Source organism: Octopus bimaculoides, chromosome 10, assembly GCF_046866305.1.
Source record: "Octopus bimaculoides isolate indiv1 chromosome 10, ASM4686630v1, whole genome shotgun sequence".
NCBI lineage: Eukaryota > Metazoa > Mollusca > Cephalopoda > Octopoda > Octopodidae > Octopus > Octopus bimaculoides.
In genome coordinates, this window is record NC_142937.1 from 45,662,911 (window position 1) to 45,686,304 (window position 23,394).

Below are 23,394 nucleotides of genomic sequence, written 5' to 3' on the forward strand. Positions count from 1 at the left end.
CTGGCCAATCGTTCATCAACTTTTTCAAGTACCACTTGAAAAGGAAGGTGAGAATAGAGAGGCAAGTTTTGTCTCGTGAAAGTTTCAATAAAAGGTGGGTGAATGTAGCAAAGATGGTACGTGCGAGTGACGAAATCACTTTGAGCATGATCCTGTAAATCGAAAAATGAGAGAGAGCACTTTGCTCTCATGTGTTTATTCCCTCCCTGCCTGAGGTTACTGTGGTCTTTTCTGTAAGCTTTTCTTTCCACAGATAAACCTAATCTTGCTTTTTACACTTTTAAAATTTTTGTGTGATACACGATCCCTTTTGATGGGTTTTTTTTTCTCACAGTCCCCTTTGATCGGAATTTTCTTTTTCTCCTTTTTCTTTTTTTTTTTTTCGTAAAGGAAAGCTCTACATTGTATTTTGTTCCCTTCTGTGTGGCTAATAAAGTAACTTATCTGTCTGTCTATCTTTCTATCTATTTGTCTATCTATTTATATGTCTGTCTGTCTATCTATTTATATGTCTGTCTGTCTATTTATATGCATGTCTGTCTATTTATATGTCTGTCTGTATACCTATTTGTCTGTCAATTTGTTTGTCTGTCTATCTATTTATCTGTCTGTCTATATATCTTTGTCTGTCTATCTATTTATCTGTCTGTCTATCTATTTATCTGTCTCTGTCTGTTTGTCTGTTTGTCTATCTATTTATCTGTTTGTCTATCTATTTATCTCTATCTATCTATCTATCTATCTATCTATCTATCTCTGTATATCTATCTATCTCTATTTATTTCTCTATCTACCTGTCTATCTATCTACCTGTCTATCTATCTATCTACCTGTCTGTCTATCCACCTGTGTGTCTATCTATTTCACTGTGTATCTACATATATTATTTATTTGTGTACCGTGATAGTGTGTATTTAATTTCCAATTCTTTTCCATTGATAACAAAGATTTTTCTATTGGTATTTCAGGATATTGGACCAAAAACCGAGAAGAGTAAACGCATCAATCTCATCAAAAGTCTTAGTGATGTAGTTGTAAGGAAATCACTAGAAGAGGTTTGTGTTTCTTCATTTATGTTATATATTGTTAAAACAGAGCTCACTTTAGATGGTTGACATACTCCACTAATAACACCATCTTTGTATTTAGTTTCAAAAAAATAAAAACAATTTGTTTTTTATTCTGCAATGCTTAACTACAGTTAACCATTTTGTTACTGTATTTCTGTTGAAATGCACTGCCTTTTGTTTCAATTAAGTTTTAAAATAATGAATTTAGGAAAATAACTGTCTGTATTAGCTAGTGTTTGGAACATAAATTAACATGAAATCTTAATGGAAGGTTTTAATTTAGATCTTTAAAATAGGTAGTTTGTATCAAAGAACTAGGGACGGTCTCAGGTGGACTTGTAGCAAAAGGGTTAGAAGTTAGTTTGGAGTGGAATTAATGATTTTATTGCGAAAAAGTGGCAGAAGTAAATTCAGACAAATTCTCAGTTTTTCAATGACACCACTGAACTACAATAAGTAATAATAATAATGGTTTATAATTTAGGCAGAAGGCCAGCTATTGTGAGAAAAAGGGTTAGTTGATAACATTGACACCCACCTCTTCCCTGCCAACACTGATCTAATACTTTATTTTATTGACCTTGGAGGGATAAAAGACAAAGTTGACCATGGCAGGATTTTGAACTCAGAACATAGAGAATCAATCCATTGTCCTAATAATAATAATCCTTTCTGCTATAGGCACAAGGCCTGAAATTTTTTTGCGGGGGGGACTACTTGATTACATCAATCCCAGTGTGTAACTGGTACTTATTTCGTTAACTCCGAAAGGATGAAAGGCAAAGTCAACCTTGGTTTAATTTGAACTCAGAACGTAAAGACGGATGAAATGCCACTAACCATCAATTCTGCCAGCTCACTGCCTTGATGATGATGATAATAATAATAATAATAATAATAATAACAACAACAACAACAACAACAATAATAATGGTTTCAGATTTTGACACAAAGTCAGCAGTTTTATCGATTACATCAACTCCAGTGCTCAATGAGTAATTTATTATATTGATTCCAAAACGATGCAAGGCAAAATTAGACTTGCCAGAATTTGAACTCCGAACATAAAGAGCTAGAAGAAACGCTGCTAAGCATTTTGTCTGATGTGCTGATGATTCTGCTAGTTTGTGAGCCATCATAACTAAATTCCACATGAAATTTTGTATGATGATCTTCCAACTGTCACTCCCTTGCCCTAATGAATAATAAAAATAATAACAATATTTAAGCAATAATAAATCTCTGAAGGAGGTATAACCAGTAGCTGCATGACAATGTGTAGTATATTTACCACTTAAATGTGGTTAACCACTAAGGGTGGATGCTACTGTAGCTTGTAGCCCCAGGAGGACACTTCCTCCAGCTGGCTGTTGACACACTTTCTGTGCCCTATCAGTATTTGCAAAGGGAAGCCATCCTTCCTATCTTCGACCTACATGGCTAGAAATTTAGATGAAGAGGTTAAGAGGATTATAGCGACCCTAGTACTTGACTTTATTTTATCAATCTTGGAAGGATGAAAGGTGAAGTTGACTTTTGTAGAGTTTAAATTCAGAATATAAATGGCTATAACTAAATACTGCCTTCTCTTCTCAATAGTAATAAAAGTTTCTAATATAGATGCAAGTGTGACTTTGTGGTTAAGAAGCTTATGTCCCAACCGTTAATCTCGGATTCAGTCTCACTGCACAGCACTTTGGGCAAGTGTCTTCTCTTATAACCCTGGGCTGACCAAAGTCTTGTGAATGGATTTGGTAGACAGAAACTGAAAGAAGCCTGTTGTGTGTGTGTGTGTGTGAATGTTTGTGTATACCCTTGTCTAGATATTACATGATGGTTATAAATGAGCATAACTGTCATATAAGCAATATTATATGTTTACCATTTTCCATGTAAAACACGTCTGGCCATGAGAAATACTACCTTGCTTGGAAACAGGTGAGGGTTGATGACAGGGAAGGCATCCAGCCATAAAAAAATCTTCAACAAGCATGAAAAAGTGGATGTTAAATTATTCAAAGCTTGATGTCTGGGGAGAGGGGTTAATTGATATCATTGGTTCTACTATTTAACTGGTACTTTCTTTTATTGGCTCACCTCAAAAAAAAAAAAATAAAAGATAAAGTCAATCTCAATGGGATTTGAATTCAGAACATAGATCTGGATCAAATATGCAAGAAAAATATCTAAATATTCTCCCAATCCACTAGTTTTTAATAATTGTTTCTAATATAGGCACAAGGCCTGAAATTTGAGAGAAGGAAATAGTTGATTACATTGACTGGTCCTTTATTTTATTGACTTTCCCACCCCAAGGAGATGAAAGACAAAGTTGACCATAGTAGGACCTTAACTGAGAATATAAAGGCCTGGAGAAAATATGCAAAGTATTTATTTCAGATGCTATAACAATTGCCAGTCTACTGTTCTGTTTCCTCCTTAATAATGATAAGAACATAACGATAGGCAAAATACCGCAATAATAATAATAATAAGAAGAAGAATGCCTTGATGCAATACTAGGCATTGGATCTCATGGCTTCTGATCTTAACTGATTGGAAGTGCTATCATGTACATGTTTTGTCTTGGTATAAAAGATGGGCTACAGAAAATATTCTGATCAATACTGCAGATTTGCCTGTCATTTGCTTGACCGTAACCAGTTGAGCATGTCCCTTAGTGGCTGACAATGTGCATCTCTGATCATGAGCAGAAGTAGTGGGGGAGCATCATAGCCATATCATCATCATCATCATCGTTTAACATCTGCTTTCCATGCTAGCATGGGTTGGACAATTTGACTGAGGACTGGTGAAACCGGATGGCAACCCCAGGCTCCAATCTAATTTGGCAGTTTCTACAGCTGGATGCCCTTCCTAATGCCAACCACTCATAGAGTGTAGTGGGCGCTTTTACGTGTCACCCGCACGAGGGCCAGTCAGGCGATACTGGCAACGATCTCGCTCGAAAATCCTATGAAGGCCGGTGCATCTCATGTGCCACCCGCACAAGAGCCAGTCCAGGGGCACTGGCAACGATCTCACTTGGCTTGCCGGGTCTTCTCACGCACAGCACATCTCCAAAGGTCTCGGTCAGTAGTCATCGCCTCGGTGAGGCCCAATGTGGAGTTTGTATAATTCACCTCTGGAAACATGGGTGTTTCGTTCAACATCCTTAAACAACCCTTATTCAGGGACCTTTTGAGAGGGATAGGCTACTCAACCTAAAGAAAATTCTAACTCGGCCCCCACCTGCAAGGTCATGCACTCTTTATCTTGATATGAGATCACCATGCTGCACACATATGGTGTGATGCATGTGTCTAGTGTACCCTTATCAGATGGGTAGTCATGATGAGTATACTGGGCTTCATATATTTGTACCCCAGTGTCACTTTGATAGCATGCACTGCTCTCTCACTCAATGACGATAATAATAATGATGATGATGATGATGATGATGATAATAAATAATTGTTGTAAAACTGAGTGTATAATGGCTGAGCAAAAAGGATAATGATCAGCCAGGTGTGAAGCTGGTGGTTTCATATTTTGTCACCATCTCTACACTGTGTCTACATTCCAAAACACTTCTGAATGGTATACTTAACATATACCTCAGTTTAATACCACCATTTGATCCTTGGCTATTTTAGCAGCATCCGATCTTACAGGCATTCAGCTTAGGTTTCCAGTTTGGGGATAATTTTCTCCTTTCCTCGCTTCATTCATGGAGGCCCTAGTAGAATCATTAGCAAGTTGAGCAAAATGTTTAGTGGCATTTCTTCCAGCTTTTTATGTTCTGGTTTCAAATTCTGCTGATGTTGACTTTGCTTTCATCCCTTCAGAATTGATAAAATAAATACCAGTTGAACACTGGGGAGTTGATGTATTTGGTTTATTTCCTCCTTTAAAAAGTGTTGGCCTTGCACCAAAATTTGAAACCATTCTTGGAGGCCCTGAAAATGCCCATGCACATTACGTGTCCTCCTCTAGCGAAGTCAGTTACGTCAATAATAATAATAATAATAATAAATCCAGTCAATGTGGCTGGATATATTCTGCAGTGTGGATATATTTTACTGCTTTTAGCAATGTCAATAGTTTAACATTGACAACTGGTTCATTAGCATCATCATCATTGTTTAACGTCCGTTTTCCATCCTAGCATGGGTTGGACACTATCTTGTGGTGCGAAATTCAACTAAATTGAGATGCAGGTTGAAAGTCTTGCAAACCAATAGACTTAATTGCTCACTGATGACTACCTCTGATCATGATGAAGTTGACTATTTGACTCAGTTATTTGACAGCTGATGGTTCGGGATCACTTAAGAAAGAAATTTTAAAACTTAAGTTGCTTGCTATCGTGTGTGTGTGTGTGTGTGTGAGTGAGAGAGAGAGAGAAAGAGAGAGAAATATTTGTGTAAATGCATGTTGTGTGTTCAATAAGCCTGAAAATGAGACAGAAAACAAGGAGAAATGCAGGTAGATAGGCACACAGATTAACAGATGCTGCTGTTAAAGCAATGAGTAAAAAATGTTTTTTATTGTTGCTTTTAAGTTCATAAATAATACAGAACTGGTCAGGAGAAAGGACATGTTGCCAAACTTAGTTCTGTTAGAAAGGGTGGAGAGACTAAGTAGAAAGAGGGAGAGGAAGAGAAAAATAAGGCGTGAAATTGCCTTATGGTACCACTACTTCTTGTAGTGTGTTAGGTGTTTAACATGTTGGAAAGAATTCATCTTTTTGCATCATCATGCAGTGTGTTAGTGTTGTTGTAACCTGGAAGAGCCCACCTTTCATGTCTTCTTACTGTGTATCTCGATGAAGATAACCTGGTAGAGCTCATAGTTACTACTAACACTGAAGGAAAAATTTGAATTCAACATTGTAGGTCTAAAAAACATTTGTCATTTATGTATCAGTGGAGTGTATATCTTACTATGACACCTATTTGTAGCTAGTTGAACTGAGCTAATTTGAACATTAAGGACTCACTCATTGCTGTGCCTTTGCCAAGACATGAGCCCAGGATGTCTTTCTTGGCAGTTCAACTCTATTGATTTAGTTATCTCTGTTCACACAGACTTAGACATGGAAAGAGGCCAAATGTAGCAGTTTATGACATTTCCAGCTTTTTATTGCTTCACTAAAATGGTGTTTGAGGTTCCATTCACTTGAATGCCAGAAAGAACACAGAAAAGTTGTTTTTTTTTTTTTAGCAGTAAATATTTTATAACTATGTTGAGAAAGAAGCAAAAAGTGATACTAGACAATTGACAAGTGTTTGTTGTAACCTCATAACTGTCTGTCCGTGTGAGTTACTGAGATATGGTCATTGCTGCTATTTCTGTTTAGCCCAAGGTCAGCCCTGATTAAGCAGCTTTGTGATCAAAGACATTCTAGCTTTCACCCTCATGTTTCTTTGAGATTTTTTTTTTTTGTTAGGCACAGTGTTATGCAGGACTACATTATCAAATGTGTCCTTTTTTCTGAGGATGGGGGGGCCATGGTTTAGTGGTTAGGGTGTTATACTCATGATTGTAAGAATGCGGTTTTGATTCCTAGACCGGGCAATGCGTTGTGTTCTTGAGCAAAACACTTCACGTTTTTCCAGTCCGCTCAGCGGGCAAAAATGTGTAATCCTTCAACAAATGAGCATCCCGTCTACCATGAAACCAGGAAACTGGCCTTTATAAGTCAGCATGACTCAAGAAGGTAACTTTACATTTTTTTGTCTGAGAAGGTCATTGGAGTTGGCCTAAAAGTTTCAACAATTCTGAAATGCTGTTTGTAACATATCAGTTAACTGGTTCAAACTTCTTTTCAACCACTTACTTTTCCCTGTTTGGAGTATTAAAAAATATCTCTATATCATCCAGACTAACCTGATGTTGTTATACTGCACTGGCCACAATACACTTCCTTGCATTGTTGTAGCTTTTGAATGATGCCACTCCACTTGCTAGGTGAGCAAGCCAACATTCTCCCTGAACAAAACAAGTTCATTGCAGGTTTACCCATTCACAGCCGACTGGACTCGAGCAATATGAAATGAAGTGTTTTGCTCAAGAGCTTGACCACCAGTCTAGGAATCTTGTGATCATGAGTACAACACCCTAACCACTAGGCCACATGCCTTCAGATTTAAAAATATAAACCAGCATTATTGACACATAAAAGAGAGGAGTGACTTATAAATATCTATATAAATCTATTTATAAGTGTGTTAGTTTCTCATGGTTTTATAATTTATAAAAGCACCCAGCACACTGTTAAGTGGTTGATGTTAGGAAGGGCATCCAGCTGTAGAAACTATGCCACAACAGACAGTTGGAGTCTGGACAGCTCCCTGCTAGCCAGCTTCATGTCAAACCGTCCAACCCATACCAGCATGGAGAGCAGACAATAAACAATGATGATGATTAAATTGCAAATTTAAAGATACATAGGTTTTGATTTTAATTTTATGTAATAAAGTAAGCTAAAGTAAGCTGTTGGGTTCATACCTCAAAAATATTCAAATTTCTCTTTGTTATATATTTTAATTTGACTTTGGTTCATTTTTAATTGTTGTAATTTTATATATGTTAGGTTTTGTGAATATATTAGTATATTTTTCATTGTTCTTAGTTGATTTTTATATGTTATTTTTACTCCTTTTCCATATGGTAGCACACTTTGCATACCGGGTACTTGATAAATCAAGTTTATCTCATCCAAGAACTGTCTCAAACAGTTTCCTGGATTTGAAGATGGTTGAGCAATGTCTTGATTGTTTTAACATCTACTTTTCCATGCTAGCGTGGGTTAAACAGAATTTGTTGAGGTAGATTTTCTGTGGCTGAATACCCTTCTTGTCAGCAACCCTTACCTATTTCAAGCATGGTAATATTTTCCTGCAGCCAGGCATGTTTTTTACAAATGACTGTAATCAAACAACATCTCTTGTTTTGACATCATGTGATGTTTCTAAACAAGCATCACTGTTAAACAGGAGGACACACACACACACACACGTACAATGGTCTTCTTTCAAACAAGAGTTTGTTTATTTTAAGTTCCATTTAGCAATAAACATTTATAAACCAATCTTTTCAGTGCCACAAATATTACATTAGTACTGTACACTCAATGATATATCACTAATATTGCACCCTTCCTTTATGATGTTATACTTATAGGTGCAGACATGGCTGTGTGGTCAGAAGTTTGTTTTCCAACTACATGATTCTGGGTTTAGTCCTACTGCATAGCACCTTGGGCATATGTCTTCTACTATCTCCAGACCAATCAAAGTTTTGTGACAGAAAGTGAAAGATGCCCATCATTATATATATGTGTGTTTGTCCCTCACCACTGCTTGACAGCTGGTATTACTCTACATTATTTACATATGCCCACAGGCATATGGCGTAGTGGTTAAGAGTGCGAGCTACTAACCCCAAGATCCCGAGTTCGATTCCAGGCAGTGACCTGAATAATAATAATAATAATAATAACATCGAAAAATACCTTAGGAATGAGAACCCAGGTTCGAAATTTCCCCAAGACACCCAATGAAGGCTGGAGGGTATATCAGCCGAAACGTGATAACAACAAACAAGATGAGGACAAATATCTGTTAAATGTAAATAATGTACATAATTCCTTATCTCTTAAATATAGAACTGGTATTGCTCTGTTTACACCCCTGTACCTAGCAGTTTGGCAAAAGAGACTGATAGGTTAAGTACCAAGCTTAAAAATAAAATAAGTACTAGTGTCAATTTGTCTGACTAAATCCTTTGGGGTGGTGCCCCAGCATGATCACAGTTTAATGACTGAAACAAGTGAAAGATAAAAGATAATACTGAACACTTCCTCTATGTTATTGCTAATACTGCACCCTTCTTTGATAATAACCCTGCATGTTTATCAGTTGGAATAACAAATCCCACCTAGTCATCCAGATGATGACAGATGACCGACTGATGCCAGTATTGCATACCTGGCACCCGTGCTGGTGACATGTAAAAAGCACCTTCACACTTTGAGCCTCACAGATTCAGTGACAAGTGACCAAGACTTTTGGCAATATACCGTGCTTGAGAAGATATGTCAAGCCAAGTGGGATTGTAGTTGTGGTCAATGCCAGTGTTTTGTAACTGGCACGTGAAAAGAACCCCCTACACTCTTAGTGTAGTTGGTGTTAGGAAGGGCATCCAGCTGTAGAAACCATGCCAAATCAGAGTGGAACCTGGTGCAGCTCCCCAGCTTACCAGTTTTCTGTCAAATCATCCAACCCATGCCAGCAGATTTTCTGATGCCTTTCCTGTCACCAATCCTCACCTGTTTCCAAGTTAGATAATATTAATCCTTGGTTAGACATATTTTGATGGATGTTTTCAAGGGAAGGACAGGACTTGTATGATGGTGACTCTCATTTACAACAATCATGCAATGTCAAAACAAGCAGGCACCACCTCACCCAGACACATATATATAACATGGGCTTTTCTCAGTTTCTATCTACCCAATATACTCACAAGGCTTTGGTCAGCTCAGAGCTAGAGTAGAAAACACTTGCTCAAGGTGCCATGGAGTGGGACTGAACCTGGAACCAAGTGCTTGGGAAGCAAGCTTCTTAGCTACACCCACACTCTTTTGATAAAATTATTTTGCAGAATGTGATGACTGCTATAAATCCTTTTGTTTCTCTCTGCAAACATAAATTTTCCTGTTATGGAACCTCTTAAACACAGCTCATTGACTCTGGGGTTTAACAAATTTCTTGTTAAGCACTGTTAAAACGATTTAACCTACTTAACACTCATTTGAAAGGAACAAGGAGGCATCAATGTGTCTATAACCCTTTAGCATTCAGCTTATTCTGTCAAATGTAAGTACTTCCTCTACAGCAAGACACCTGTTTCTGCCTCTTTATTTCTCTGTCACACTCTAACCTTTCATCATCTCACACAAGATCCCCTCCTCCAATGCCTCTACCCCTCTCAAAATTTCTTGTCTTGCAAGTTACTTGGTGACACTGCTGGTGCTGGTACCATGTAAAAAGCATCCAGTCTGCACCGTAAAGTGGTTGGCATTTGGAAAGGCATCCAGCTGTAAAAATCATGCCAAAGCTGACCTTACCTGTGCTAGTGCCACATAAAAAGCACCCAGTCTACTTTGCACAGTGATTGGTGTTAGGAAGGGCATCCAGCTGTAAAAACCCTGCCAAAACAGACACAATAACCTGGAGTAGTTTTCTATCTGGCCAGCTCCTGTCAACCATCCTATCCATGCATGCATGGAAGATGGACATTAAACGATGATTATATACATATATATATCATCCCTCTACTGCCTGCAGTTCATGCATTGGTGGCCACTCCCACCAATTCACTGTTCACTATATCCACCCTTTAACCTGATCCAATCTTTACAGTTGTCTCTATCTCTCCTCTACTCTCCCAGTCCCCATCTCTTGCTCCCCCATATACCCTTGAAAATCCCGTGGCTGATGTGTAAGTGTAGAAAAAGGAGTATTATAAAAAAATGAGAATGAGATTTATTTGTATGAAATGGTGAAAGTAAAGGGTTACTTCTTAAGTGATTGGTTGGGGTTTTCCATCAACTAAAAGTGCTTCAGCAATATAAGGCATGTCAAAAGGTAAATATTTTTCTTGATCAACCTGTGGTCGACAAGAAGAAGAAAAGGTTGGCCATCATCGTAGATGAATACTTTGTAAAAACATCATTTGCTTGTCTATTCTGACATGAACATATTATGAAAGGAAAGTTATATTTTACTTTAAGCAATATTATGTTATGAAAACTTGGTGCTTAGAGCAACTTATTCTTACATTCTTGACAATATTTGATAATACTTCTTTAGGCTGTCCTTTAACTTTAGTTTAGCCTCATAGTTTGTTTTAGCCACTATAGTCAGCCCTATATTGGAGTAATGCTTTCAGAAGGTAGAAGGTACTTTTTAAACTCTAGAATATAAAAAATACATGACAAATAAAAGGTGCCCCCCTAAAGAAAATATTTAGTTTTAATTTTGTGTGGTTATTTAGTCTCTCGATGTTTTTCACCTTCTGAGGTGAGTAGCAGATTGTGCTTAGTTTTCTTCTCTTCAGAAATATTCTGAATGTAATATTTTATTACAACATAACTGGAGAACAGTTTTTCTTATATCACCTTTCTCTGCTTGTTTTGTTTTGCAGATGTGGTTGGTGTATATATGTTCTAAATGCAAGAAACAGTTGAAAGTTGTGTGTGTGTGTGTGTTATTTCATCTGTGCAATGATCACAGACATCTCACCATTAATTTAACTTTTTTGTATTTTTGTTTTTGTAAAATTCAAGTTATATATCACATCTGTGCCTCGATTTTATTTATCTTTTTATTTTCCATAAAAATAGGCAGTGTCTTTCTCACTTATTTACTGGCAAATAAAACCACAACCTTCACTCTCATGTTCAACAGATTTGTTTTTATAAAAATTTGAAAATGGCAATGTATTTATATTGAGATTAGTTTGCATAAATTTCTATGATGTATAGACTTCACAAAATATTCTGAGATGTATAATATGCAAATAAGTTTTATTTAGCCCGTTAGCATTCAGATTACTTATTTATTCCTATTGTTTTTAATTAATCATGCATTATCACATAACTTCAAGATTGCATTGATGTGACAAATTATCTTTAGAATGATGTAGAGTAGGTATGAGAGATCAGATCTGGCTGGTTTAAACATAGAGCAGATAGAATATTTGGGCTGGATAAAGAAGAGTCCTGCCTGAAATGTTAGAATTTGCCTCTTTTCAAAGTATATAAATTCAAATTTGTGAATTTATGAACTAATTTTTGTCAAATGTCACCACCACTAGTTTATTCAGATGATATCATCATCATCATATGATCACTTTTCCATGCTTGCATTGGTTAGTTAGGCTTTCTCCAATATGGCATTTCATCACTTCTGGCTGTCATTTGACATTTCTTCCTGAGGGTCAGTCTTCTGATCAGCTTTCACCACTTCCTCCTATATCTTTTGCAGTCTTCCATAGGTTCCTCCCACTTGATTCATCACTTCTTTGCCTGTCTTGTATCCACCATATATGCAACACATATCTGCACTATCGCAGTTTTCTCTCTTGCACACTACATTGTATTCCTTGTATAGCTCATGTTTCTATCATCCCATTCATGCACACTAACATTAACATGCAGCAGAGCATGCTTGCCTCATTTCTTTCTAGCCTTTATACATCCTCTGCATTCAGCACCCATATTGCTCTACCATCAAATATTGCAATATGCACACAAACATCATATGGTCTGCCCCTTGCACAGAGAAAGAACTGGTGCCAGCAAAGGTAATAATTCCCTGGACTTTTTCCAACCTGTTCTTACTTTGTCTACTATACTTTCAGAACACTTACCTCCACTGCTGATTAGGCCACATAGTAACAAAAGTTATCAATTACCTCTAGAGATCCTTCCAAGCATTTGAAACAATCTGTCACAGGTGGTTTTATTGCTAATGATCCTGTCATTTGATACATGCAAAGTCCTTCTTCCATGTCAGTGGGCCTGTGAATCCACTCTGTTTTTTATACATCTATAATTTATAATGTCTTCTTTTCTGTATGTCAAGTATGGTCACTTCAAAGATGACCATAGAGTGTTGTCTTTCCTGTTACTTTGAACTTTAGTCTTTGCTAACTTCTCAAATCTAGGTTTTGCTTCCCTGTTTAGAATTTCTTCTTTAAACTATTGACAGATTCAGCTGTCAGGACTAGGTCATTGGTATGCATGTGTTCACATAGGACATCCCATCTTAAACTCCACTGCTACTATAATAAGTGGTACTGAGCTGGGAACTTTGACCTGATAAACACTTCTATCCTAAATTTTTTGCTAAAATCATTGCTAAGTCTGACCATATAAGCACATCTATACATGGCTTTCGAGGATCTCACAAGTCACTCATCTACACGTAATTCTCTTAGCAGTACCAGACTACAGTACTTGTTGCCCTTTGAAAAACTTTCTCCAGGTCAACATATGGTAAGGTACAATGGTTTGTTTTCAGTTAACTTCTGCAGTTTTCTCATGAGGGAGTGGCTTGGTTGTAGCCTGTCCTGGCACAAACCCAAACTGCTCATAAAGTGTTTCCCTTAGTTCCAACTTATTTACTAAGCTTAAAAAGCAGATAAGTATCAGAGTTGAGAACAGTCATTTGATTATCTTAGAATGAGTGGTATGGTTCTTCATTCTCTAATTTTTGCAAATTTCAAACTTTCAGGTGTCTGCTTACACCTTCTTGCACAATGAACAAGGTCATATCATTTGTGCTATTAAGCTTTCCTGAATCCTGCTACTAACTAGTACCTCAGTGTTTGCTATGTTTGTCTTCAGATAGCTTGTAATACATATCTATAATTACTAAAATCTCTCGCTGAGCAGGTTTTTGATTTTGATGCCACTTTAACATCTTCACACAAGCCATTTACTATAGTTTATTTAATTTCCTTTGTCCTGTTTTATATCTATGATTGACTCATCTGTTGTTTCCACTGAGAGATTCTCCTTATCATCATCATCATCATCATCGTTTAACGTCCGCTTTCCATGCTAGCATGGGTTGGACGATTTGACTGAGGACTGGTGAAACCAGATGGCAACACCAGGCTCCAGTCTGATTTGGCAGAGTTTCTACAGCTGGATGCCCTTCCTAACGCCAATAATCTTTGCTTAACAACTTTCTTGATGTATATTTTCATTGTCTGCAAGAGTAAGAGTTCTTACAGTCGTGGCCCAAAAGTTTGGAACATTTTTTTTTTAAATTAAAATTGTCATGCCCAAGTACAATTTGATTCAAATATAACTTTAGGCATTTAATATAAAAATTCTAATTTTTAGACCTATGTTCTAAACTTTTGGCCAAGTAATAATATCTTATAAATTAACCCTTTAGCATTCAGCTTATTCTGTCAAGTGTAATGTTTATTCATTCACATTATTTTGAATTAATCTCACATTATCTTGTAGCTTTGAGATATTGATGATGCGGTTGTCTATTTTAAAAAAGACATTGCAAGGTAAATGTGAGAGGCCAGATCTGGCCAGTTTAAACATAAAAGAAGTAGAATATTTTGGCTGGATATGGCTGGTTTAAACCATAAAGGGTTAGATATAACTGGGCATTTAATATAAAAATTCTAATTTTTAGACCTTTGTTCCAAACTTTTGGCCACAACTATCTATAATTTCAGGCACTTTTCTTTGATGACATCACAATTCATTAAATCTCTCAATTCATATGAAAACCTCTTGCCTCTTCATAGTTTAACCCATTGCCAAATATCCTACTCATTGATATATTCTCATGTACCTAGTTATATTCAGTATTATTTTTATTTTTACTACCCTCTAAATATAATTCTTGCTATCTGATTCCCACCACCTGCCTCACTTCTTCTAAACCTTTTGTTTATCTCTTGTAGTCTTATCAGATATACCTTTCCATCACCAAGCTACTCCATATTTAGTTAGGTCATTGATCATCCATAAAGTGGTTGGTATTGAGGATTGTTTTGTAGGAAAGCTCTTGATACAATTTGACTTCTATAACTTTGTTTTGTTGAGAAAATAAATAATTCAGCAACACCAAACAATAGTTAAGTAGTGTGAACATTTAATGCAGGGAGCAATAAAAAGCTAACAGAAGTAATTATGTGGTGAGGAAAAAAGCAGTATTAGTTAGTAACCAGTATTTTCATTTTCCCAGTTATCCTTTGATTATGATATCAAAATAAAATGAAAACATGTGCAGTGTTGCCTTGTCAGAAAAATGAAAATATTAGTTATTAACATGTTTTTTTTCCTTACCATGTTTATATTTCTTGTTAGTTTTTTTTCATAGTCTTTGCATTAAATAAGTTAACACTAACTCAACTATTCTATATTTTGGTTTTCTTATCTATAATGTGCTGTGGAATTTTTCCATTCATAGATTCCGTTTTTTAACCCTTTCATTATCATATTTCTGTTTATATACACTGCTATTGTTTCAGTTAATTTTGAAAATTATGAAGAATTTAGTTAATAATTTTGTGATTTATTAAGTTGGTGTTTGGAATATAAATTAACAGAGTTTTGAGGGAATCTTTTAATTTAGATCACCTTAAAATGATAAGCTTATATCATAGAACCAAGGGCAGGTTTCAAAAGGATTAGATTTCAATTCTGTTTCCTTGTTACTCTGCTATTTTGCTTGGTCTTCATAGTTTACAGTCTGAATTTACTGTCACTCTTCTATCAAGAAGACAATTTGTTATATTTGCTACACTTAATCATCTGACTGGGAGATGATCAGTTGACTTTGTTTTTTAAGTCACCATCTCTCTCTTTCCAGCTGGGGAAGCCATGTATCCATCTGTTCCTCTCCCTCTATCATACTTCCACATCCTTTAATGTTATACTCCCACTCATTTGAGAGTTCTTGTCTTGTGAGTACTTGGTAACCTCATTTGTATTGATGACACAAAAAAACTACCCAGTATGCTCCGTAAAGTGTTTAGCATTAGGAAGGGTATCTAACCAAAGCAGATATTGGAGCTTGGCACAACCCTTTGGCTCATTGGTACCTGACAAACTGTCAGCCTGTGCCAGTATGGAAAGAGGGCTAATATATTTATCATGGATGTTAAATTGATTGGCATCATGGAACTTTCGGCAGTCTCACACTGCTTTTTCAGTTTACTCAGCTGAAAGTGTGGACCAGCAACAGCAGCAACTGGAGTGAATGGGGTTGACTTTGTGGCAGACCACCGTCTTGTCCAGGAGCGGAGGATTGTATTCTCAGTCATTCACACACCCTAGAAATTGGATTAAGCTCATGTCAAATGAGTTTGTTTTCTATCATCATCATAGACGCCACGCGAACTACATTAATAACACTACTTTTTTCTCCTTTAACATATAAAGTGTGACGGGCCATGATCATGGACGTCAGGCACAGGTCGACAGGCCATGATCATGGCCCAGATAGATGCATGTAATTTATGGGTGTTTGTTGGGGTCTAATGTCATTCAAACACTCTGATACCTCCCAGAATGTAAGAGTACTAATAGTTCAACTAATGACTTTTCAGATGATGTAAAACTTACCACCATTATATACTAAGAAGATATTTTAACTATTTTTTGTTTTTTATGTGTGCATGATAATCTCATTTTCATAAAATGTGCTCAGCAGTCCATGCTATATAAGTGCAAATCCCAGCGCATTATGGGTTAAAGGGACTTTTTACATTGCTCCTTTTCTCTCGACAATATGACTGCTCCTCTCCATCTCACTCAGTTCCATCATAGTTTTTTTATTTAGTGTCTAGTATTAGATGAGGTGGAGAACTCTTCATAGGAATTAACTTTCTGTAAGGTAATGGATCTCAAGTAGAAGAAATTTGAAACCTAACCTAAAAATTGGAAAGAAACCAAACTAATAAGGAACCTTCCTCGTGGCTACTTGATCTGTTAGAAATAGCAAATAAAATTTCTCTCATTTCAACCCTGCCATCACAAATCTGTTGTACTGAATTATATTAAGTAGTACTTTTTATTTTTGAATCTTTTTTTTCTTCTGGTCTTTGTTTCAAATACCAGCATATAAGAAATGCTCAGTAGAGGACAAAAAATAATATCCTCTAGGAACTATAGACATTTTTGTGTGACTTACTTTAGGTGCCATTGTTGTTTGTCAAGGTGAGAATGATGAGACAGTGTCCCGGTCTCTTTACTCAAAATTAAAGTTCCAGCTAACGGTTAACCACAACGATCAGTTTTTAATTGATTCTGAGATTATAGGTATGTGTTTGTGTGTGTGTGTTTGTGTGTGTGTGTGTGTGTGTATGAGATAGAGAAAGATGAATCTAGTCTAGTGTTTGTCTTGTATTTTATCAATCTTGGAGAAATGAAAGGAAATTTGACCTTGGTAGAATTTGGACTCAAAATGCAAATTGCTAGAACTATTGTTTTAGGATGCTCTAAAGGTTCTGCCAGTCAAACAGCTTTTGGGTGAAATGCCAATATATTTTTCTTTTCACTTTATAACTTCAAGTTATTTCTTAAGCTTTATCTGTCTACACTTCATTGTTATTGTTCTGCCCAAAATTCTTTTGATATAATATGTAGGATTTAAATCTAAAATACATCAGATATACAACCCTCCTCATATAAACGATGTATATTCACTATTTTTATCAGCAAACACTTTCCTTGTTTCTTGTTTTCAGGTTCTTTCTCTATGAAAGAATTGCAGATATTTCTTACAAGAAAACAATGTAAACTGATAGTTTTACACAGTTCAGTAGCAAACAAACAAACACACAGCCACATACACACACACATATGTATTAGTAAACAATATTTGGAGAGTAATTCTTAATGTGTTGTGTGTTATTATGTTTATCAATATAAAAATATGTTGTATCTATCCAGTAGTGTTCTTATTCTTCCCTTACTGTAAGGAATATTTTACTTTCTCTCACTCTTTTACTAGGACATGTCGTCTTTCTCTAGTTCTTTTGAGTCCATGTTGAGCACAGGGTACCAACAAAAGATTTCCATCTGTCTTGATCTTTGGCAATGGATTACAGTATCCAGGTGTAGCTACCTACCAGCACTTCAGTTTCTGTGATCCTTCACCATGTTGTTTTTGGTCTGTCACACTTCTGTCTCCCTTGGAGCATTCACCTGAAGACTTTCCTTGTAATGTTGGAAATGGGTTTTCATAGGGTGTGTCCCATCCAACTCCATTCCCTGCTTTTGATCTGGGTTCTGATAGACTCAAGGCTTTGTGAGTCTATCTTGCCATCTTACCTGAAATACTCTATGCTTTATATCTCTGAAAGTGTTCTGCTTCTGAAGTCTTAGAGGTAGCCTTACAGTTATTCTTCTTGTACCTCTTCTTCCTGATGTCATTTTTCTGTTATGGAATTGGTTACACAGTGTTTCACCATTCTTGGTCCTTCATCATCAGACAAACACAGTAACAGAGAAATCTACTAATCTTTGTTGTGTCTTTTTGGTATGGTTTTAAGGTTTCAACAACTGGGTGCCCATCTTTTTACTAAGCACTTTAAAAATTGCGAACTAAATACATCTTATTATGCTTGTTTAAATATTAAGCAAATCAAATTTTGTCATAATTTAAGTAACTCTTATAATATTTACTTACCACTGAAACAATATTGAATTTATATTTATTTAATTATATTTCTGTTTATGGCAGTCTTCTAAACTGGTAGATAGGTAGCAGTTGTATATTGTGAAGGAGTATTTTGGCACTGGGAACAAGATTCAGTAATAGAAACATCCATTTCAAGGACAGATGCTTGTGTCTGTGTTTATACATTTGTTCAACTCTTATTTGTATGGGAAACAAAATGCTATTGCACACTGCTCAGACACCTATCATTGAGTTCAGATCCTCTTGTGGTTGATTAATCTTCTTTTAGAATTAATCCTCCTACTTAGTGGATAGTAACCGATAGGTGAATCTTGTTTAGAGAAACAGAAATCTGCTACTAACTTTATATGAAGCACAAGTAATTCATATACCATAGTATTGCTTTCTTGTCTAGCACAGTATGTCCACCATACATGCATATTGTAGATGAGCCAATGAGAGAACATCTACATGGTTGCGTTATTTGCTACAAATAGCTGCCACTTTACCTTCAGAGTTAACTGTACTATCTTCATAAAGAAAGTGTATATTGAATAACTTAATCCAAAATACACTATGCCTAGAAAGAAACAGAAAAGCATGGAATAACCCTGATCACAAGTTTGCTCTGTCGAAACTGACTTAGGGTTAAATAATAGCAAAAACAATACATTCTAGACCATGCGGAAGAAATTATTTGATTGATAAATAAGACCTTATTCACCAACATTCTATAGCCATTGGTCTCCCATGGGAAGTTGAAATAAAAGAACTACACAGATAAGATATTAACTTAGTTATGAATTATGAATTCACATTTCGTTGAACTCTGTGGTTTTCAATCTTCTTGGTTTTGTGACATACTGGAGATTAAATAATAATATACTGGTATATTTTACATGGAAAATTAAACAAGACTATATTTTTAAATTTAAAATCAGAAAAGAAAAGAAAATATAGAAAATTATTGCTTACCTTGTTTAATCAGCTCTTCAGCATTTAAACTGGCCATATCCACCCCAAGTATACTACCTTGGTTTTATGTTCAAACTAGCCAGATTCAGCCTCTTGTAGCTACTCTACAATGTTATTCTGAAATAAACAATCACATTGTTCAAATCTTGAAGCTGCAAGATAATGCATGATCAATTCAAAACAATGTGAATAAATAAACATGGCATTTTACAGAGTAATCTAAATGCTAAAGAGTTAGTCATACTTGTGTATAACAAAACTATCAAGAGGAGGTTTTCTGAGATGCTCAAGTATTGATATGGAATTTTCTAAAGCACCTAGATATTCATTACTTTACTCCATTTGAGAACCACTGGCTAACTGTTAAAAATAGATAACATTCATTTGGAAGACTGATCTTCTATCCAGAAGGAGATTACTCTCTCACCTACCTGATGTTCTGAATCCAGAACAACATACTGGCTCTTATGGAATTCTCTGAGAATATAAAACATTTACATTAAATTAAATATAGGCACAGGTATGGCTATATGGTTAAGAAGCTCACTTTGCAACCATGTGGTTCAGTCCCACTGCATTCTAACTTGGGCAAGTATTTTCTACTATTAACCCTGGTTGACCAGTGTCTTGTGAATGAATTTCGCTGGTGAACACTGTAGAAACGAAACCCATTGTGTGTGCGTGCATGTGTGTGTGTGTGTGTGCGCATGTGCATATATGTTTCGTCATCATCATCATTTAATGTCTGCTCTCTATACATACATATATGGTTCAAATGTACAGAAAACAAAAGACAAAGACAGGTGAGGGAACAAGCAGGTGTGTTAGTGTGATGCTTGGTATGTATGTAAGTATGCATGCATGTGCGTGTGTCTTTGTGTTTGTCTCCAACCGACAACTGATGTTGGCTTGTTTACATCCTCATTCATAACTTTGTGGTTTCCATAAAAGAGACTGATAGAATAAGTATGGGAGTTGGTTTGTTCAACTAAACACTTCAAGACAGTGCCACAATGACTGAAACAAGTAAGATAAAAGATACAACAGAGCTGTTTCTCTTATTTACCTACAATCTTCTTGAATCATTCTAAGCTTTATTATCCTCTTGCTTCAGACAAGCATAAAAAATGCACAAGAATACATACAAAAATAATGACAACATCAGTAATGTCATCAGTCTGAAACACTGCTAGATTATGCACCACAAACAATAAGTGCAGAGCTACAGCAATTGTCTGTCTGTGACTAAATCCACCTTCTCCTCCACTGTGACCATTATGAGAACCTGCCAGCAAGAACAGACTGGACAGTAGTGAAAATGACATCAACTAAGTTTTACCATTATATATCTGGATCTGTTGATTACATTTAGTTGTTCAACTAAATTACTTGCATGCTGTAGGTCTGCCTGTTTAAGGTTGGACAGAGATACTCAATGACAGTAACAACTTCATTGAAGCCTTTTTCTCTGTGATGAAAACACTTTCCTTTACCTGTGTTTGTATTTAACAATTCTTAATACCAAACTCTAACTATACTGATCTTATCCAGTTATCCCAATTCTTCAATTTTGGAAGATCCAAGGAGGCTGCAGGCTGTGCCTTCCTTTCTCAGACTGATAATTAAAAACTGTTTTGGAAAAGGAAACAAGCCCAAAACATTTATTTCAATCTATGCCAAACAAATCTCTACATGATCACCCAACCCACTAGAAATAATCGAATCTCCCCCAAATTATACTCTACTACCTTAAAAGTTAGACATTGGCTAACATGGTTCTGAGTTCTACACACACACGCATGCGCATGCACATATGCACACACGCACACACACACACACTAATGCCTTTATAGAGACCTGCTAAAAGTTAGCGAGAAGAACAGGCAAAGGTGACTATGAATATCTGGTCACTGTGTGTGCTACCCTGAATTGGAAGCATCCAAATTAGTCTTGTGGAACCCACTTCATGGTGATATAAGAAGGGGACAATGTCATCACACTTACATCGATGTCTTGATCACAGACACTGGCTTGGAATGTATCCAGGACTTCGAGACAGTGATGTTGGACCAAGAAGTGTAGTGAGTGGACTTTGTTGCTACGGCCTGGGTTGGAACCTGGCTATAATAAATAATAATAAAGCATTTGCTACAATTGCTGTGAGGTACTTTATAGTTCTACATTTCTAGTAACATCTGCTGTTGTATATATTGGTTACAAGTGTTGTTAAACAGAATGTGCACAGCCTGTGCAAATATGGACACAAACAAGGCATTAAAATGAAATTATGCACATACATATAGCATTTATTGGATATACAGATGTAAGGGCATGGCTATGTGGTTAATTTTGCTTTACAACCACAATTCTGAGTTTGATCCCAATGTAAGTTGGTACTTTGGGCAAGCCTTGGGAGTGAAATTTGGTTAATGGATGATGAGCAGAAGCTGGTTAGTTGTGTGTATGCATGTAGTGTGAACAAAACTCCTGTGCTGTATTCAGTTCTGTCTCTTTGCACCATGATTAGCTTGCCAATTTTCCCATAAGCAGATTGATAAGATAAGCACTAAGACTACTGAGGTCAGTATGAATGAGTAAAAACCTGAGAAGACAGTGGCACAGTATGGCTTCAATCTACTGACTGAAACCAGTAGAAGAAAAGAAAACCATGTATGATCTTCTCCATTACTGGGTATATATTTTTTCATATATTCTTTAGTTCTTAAGTTTATTTTAGTCATTGTGAGCTAGACTTAAACTGGCATACCACCTTGTGTGAGTGTGTGTTGTGTCAATCCAAGTTAATTCATTCATGTAATTAACTCATAATTGTATATGTTCATTAAAAATTATACCTTATAATACCATTCATTTGTGTAGTATTTCACTTTTGCATGTCATCTTCATAAGCATTTTACATCCACTCTTCCATGCGGCCATGGGTTGGATGGCTATTCAGAAGAATTTTATGGTTGGCTGCCCTTCCTTTTACCCGCCATTCTAGTTACTTCCTCTGACATGGTGTACCTATTCTAAAACCAAGAACAGGCAGAGATTTGTCTATTGAATGTATAGTCCTTGTCTGATGCAGTTTATATGAAGCTTAGACAATGTGAATGTGTAATGCAGGAATAGACATGAAATGGGCTGGTTCCCAAGTTAGTGGCCATTGGAAAGGAGGATTGTTTGCAATACTTAGAGTGATATTTGTGGGGGAATAGAGAGTGCTAGAGTAGTGAATAATAAGGCATAGATTAGTGTTATGGATTAGTTGACAAATGAAGACAAGATGTAGCTAGCAAAGCCTGAATAAGCTAAAAGAGAATATAGCATAACAAGGTACTAGTGCACACCAGACAGAAGCCAAGGAGAGAACAGAGCACAGCAAAAGGAGCAAAGAGAGAAGACGACAAGGACCAGGGAGAGAACACAGCACATTAAGAGGCCAGGAAAAGATCACAATATAGAAAGATGCTTCTGAGAGAATACATCATAGATTATCAGACAAGGTCCCTCATTGGAAGAAGGGTGATGGTCATGATGGTGAAATTGTTTGTCACTAGAAGATGCGAATCTGACAGGGTCTGTGGATGTTGACTGGATGGACACATGCACATGTGTGTTCAGAAAAAGCCATTTTACCCCCAGCCTCTGTCTATTGTAAATAAAATACTACTGATAAAATACTTTTAACTAATTTATCAATTTTCTCATTCCAGAATGCTGTGGCTGCCATATGGCAAGCTATCAAAGATTTGGTAGAATCTCCTGTTACAGAAGACAGGCATGTTGCATTAGCTTTCCTGTTACATCTTATCAAGGGGCAGGTAAGAAATAACTTTCTATTTGATTTTGGTTTTTATCTGTTTGTAAAAAACAAAATGGGTCGGAGGGAGGGAACAAGTCATCAACAGGGTAGAAAAAAACCTTCAAAGGCAGCATTGGTAAAAAATTTAAAGAGTTTACAAGGTTTGAAATTCAACATATTTCAAGTGGTGGAGCAGAAATTTAAAAAAAAAAAAGTAAAAAGAAAAAATTTTTATAAGGGAATGATGCAATGTCTTCTTGGAATGACAAGAATGAAATCCAGTAAGGTCAGTGTAGTTAATGATAAT

The 23,394-nt window shown here is 36.3% G+C and overlaps 1 protein-coding gene across 2 annotated transcripts in view; it reads left to right on the top strand.

Annotated features, from left to right (window-relative positions):
• The window catches only part of LOC106867843 (tuberin), a 134,089-nt gene that overhangs the window by 33,009 nt on the left and 77,686 nt on the right, over positions 1 to 23,394 (top strand). For both annotated transcript variants that reach the window (XM_014912876.3, XM_014912877.3), the window contains exons 2-3: positions 969 to 1,055; positions 22,999 to 23,106. In XM_014912876.3, the coding sequence (XP_014768362.1) occupies positions 969 to 1,055; positions 22,999 to 23,106 (195 nt within the window). The remainder of the gene's footprint in view (positions 1 to 968; positions 1,056 to 22,998; positions 23,107 to 23,394) is intronic.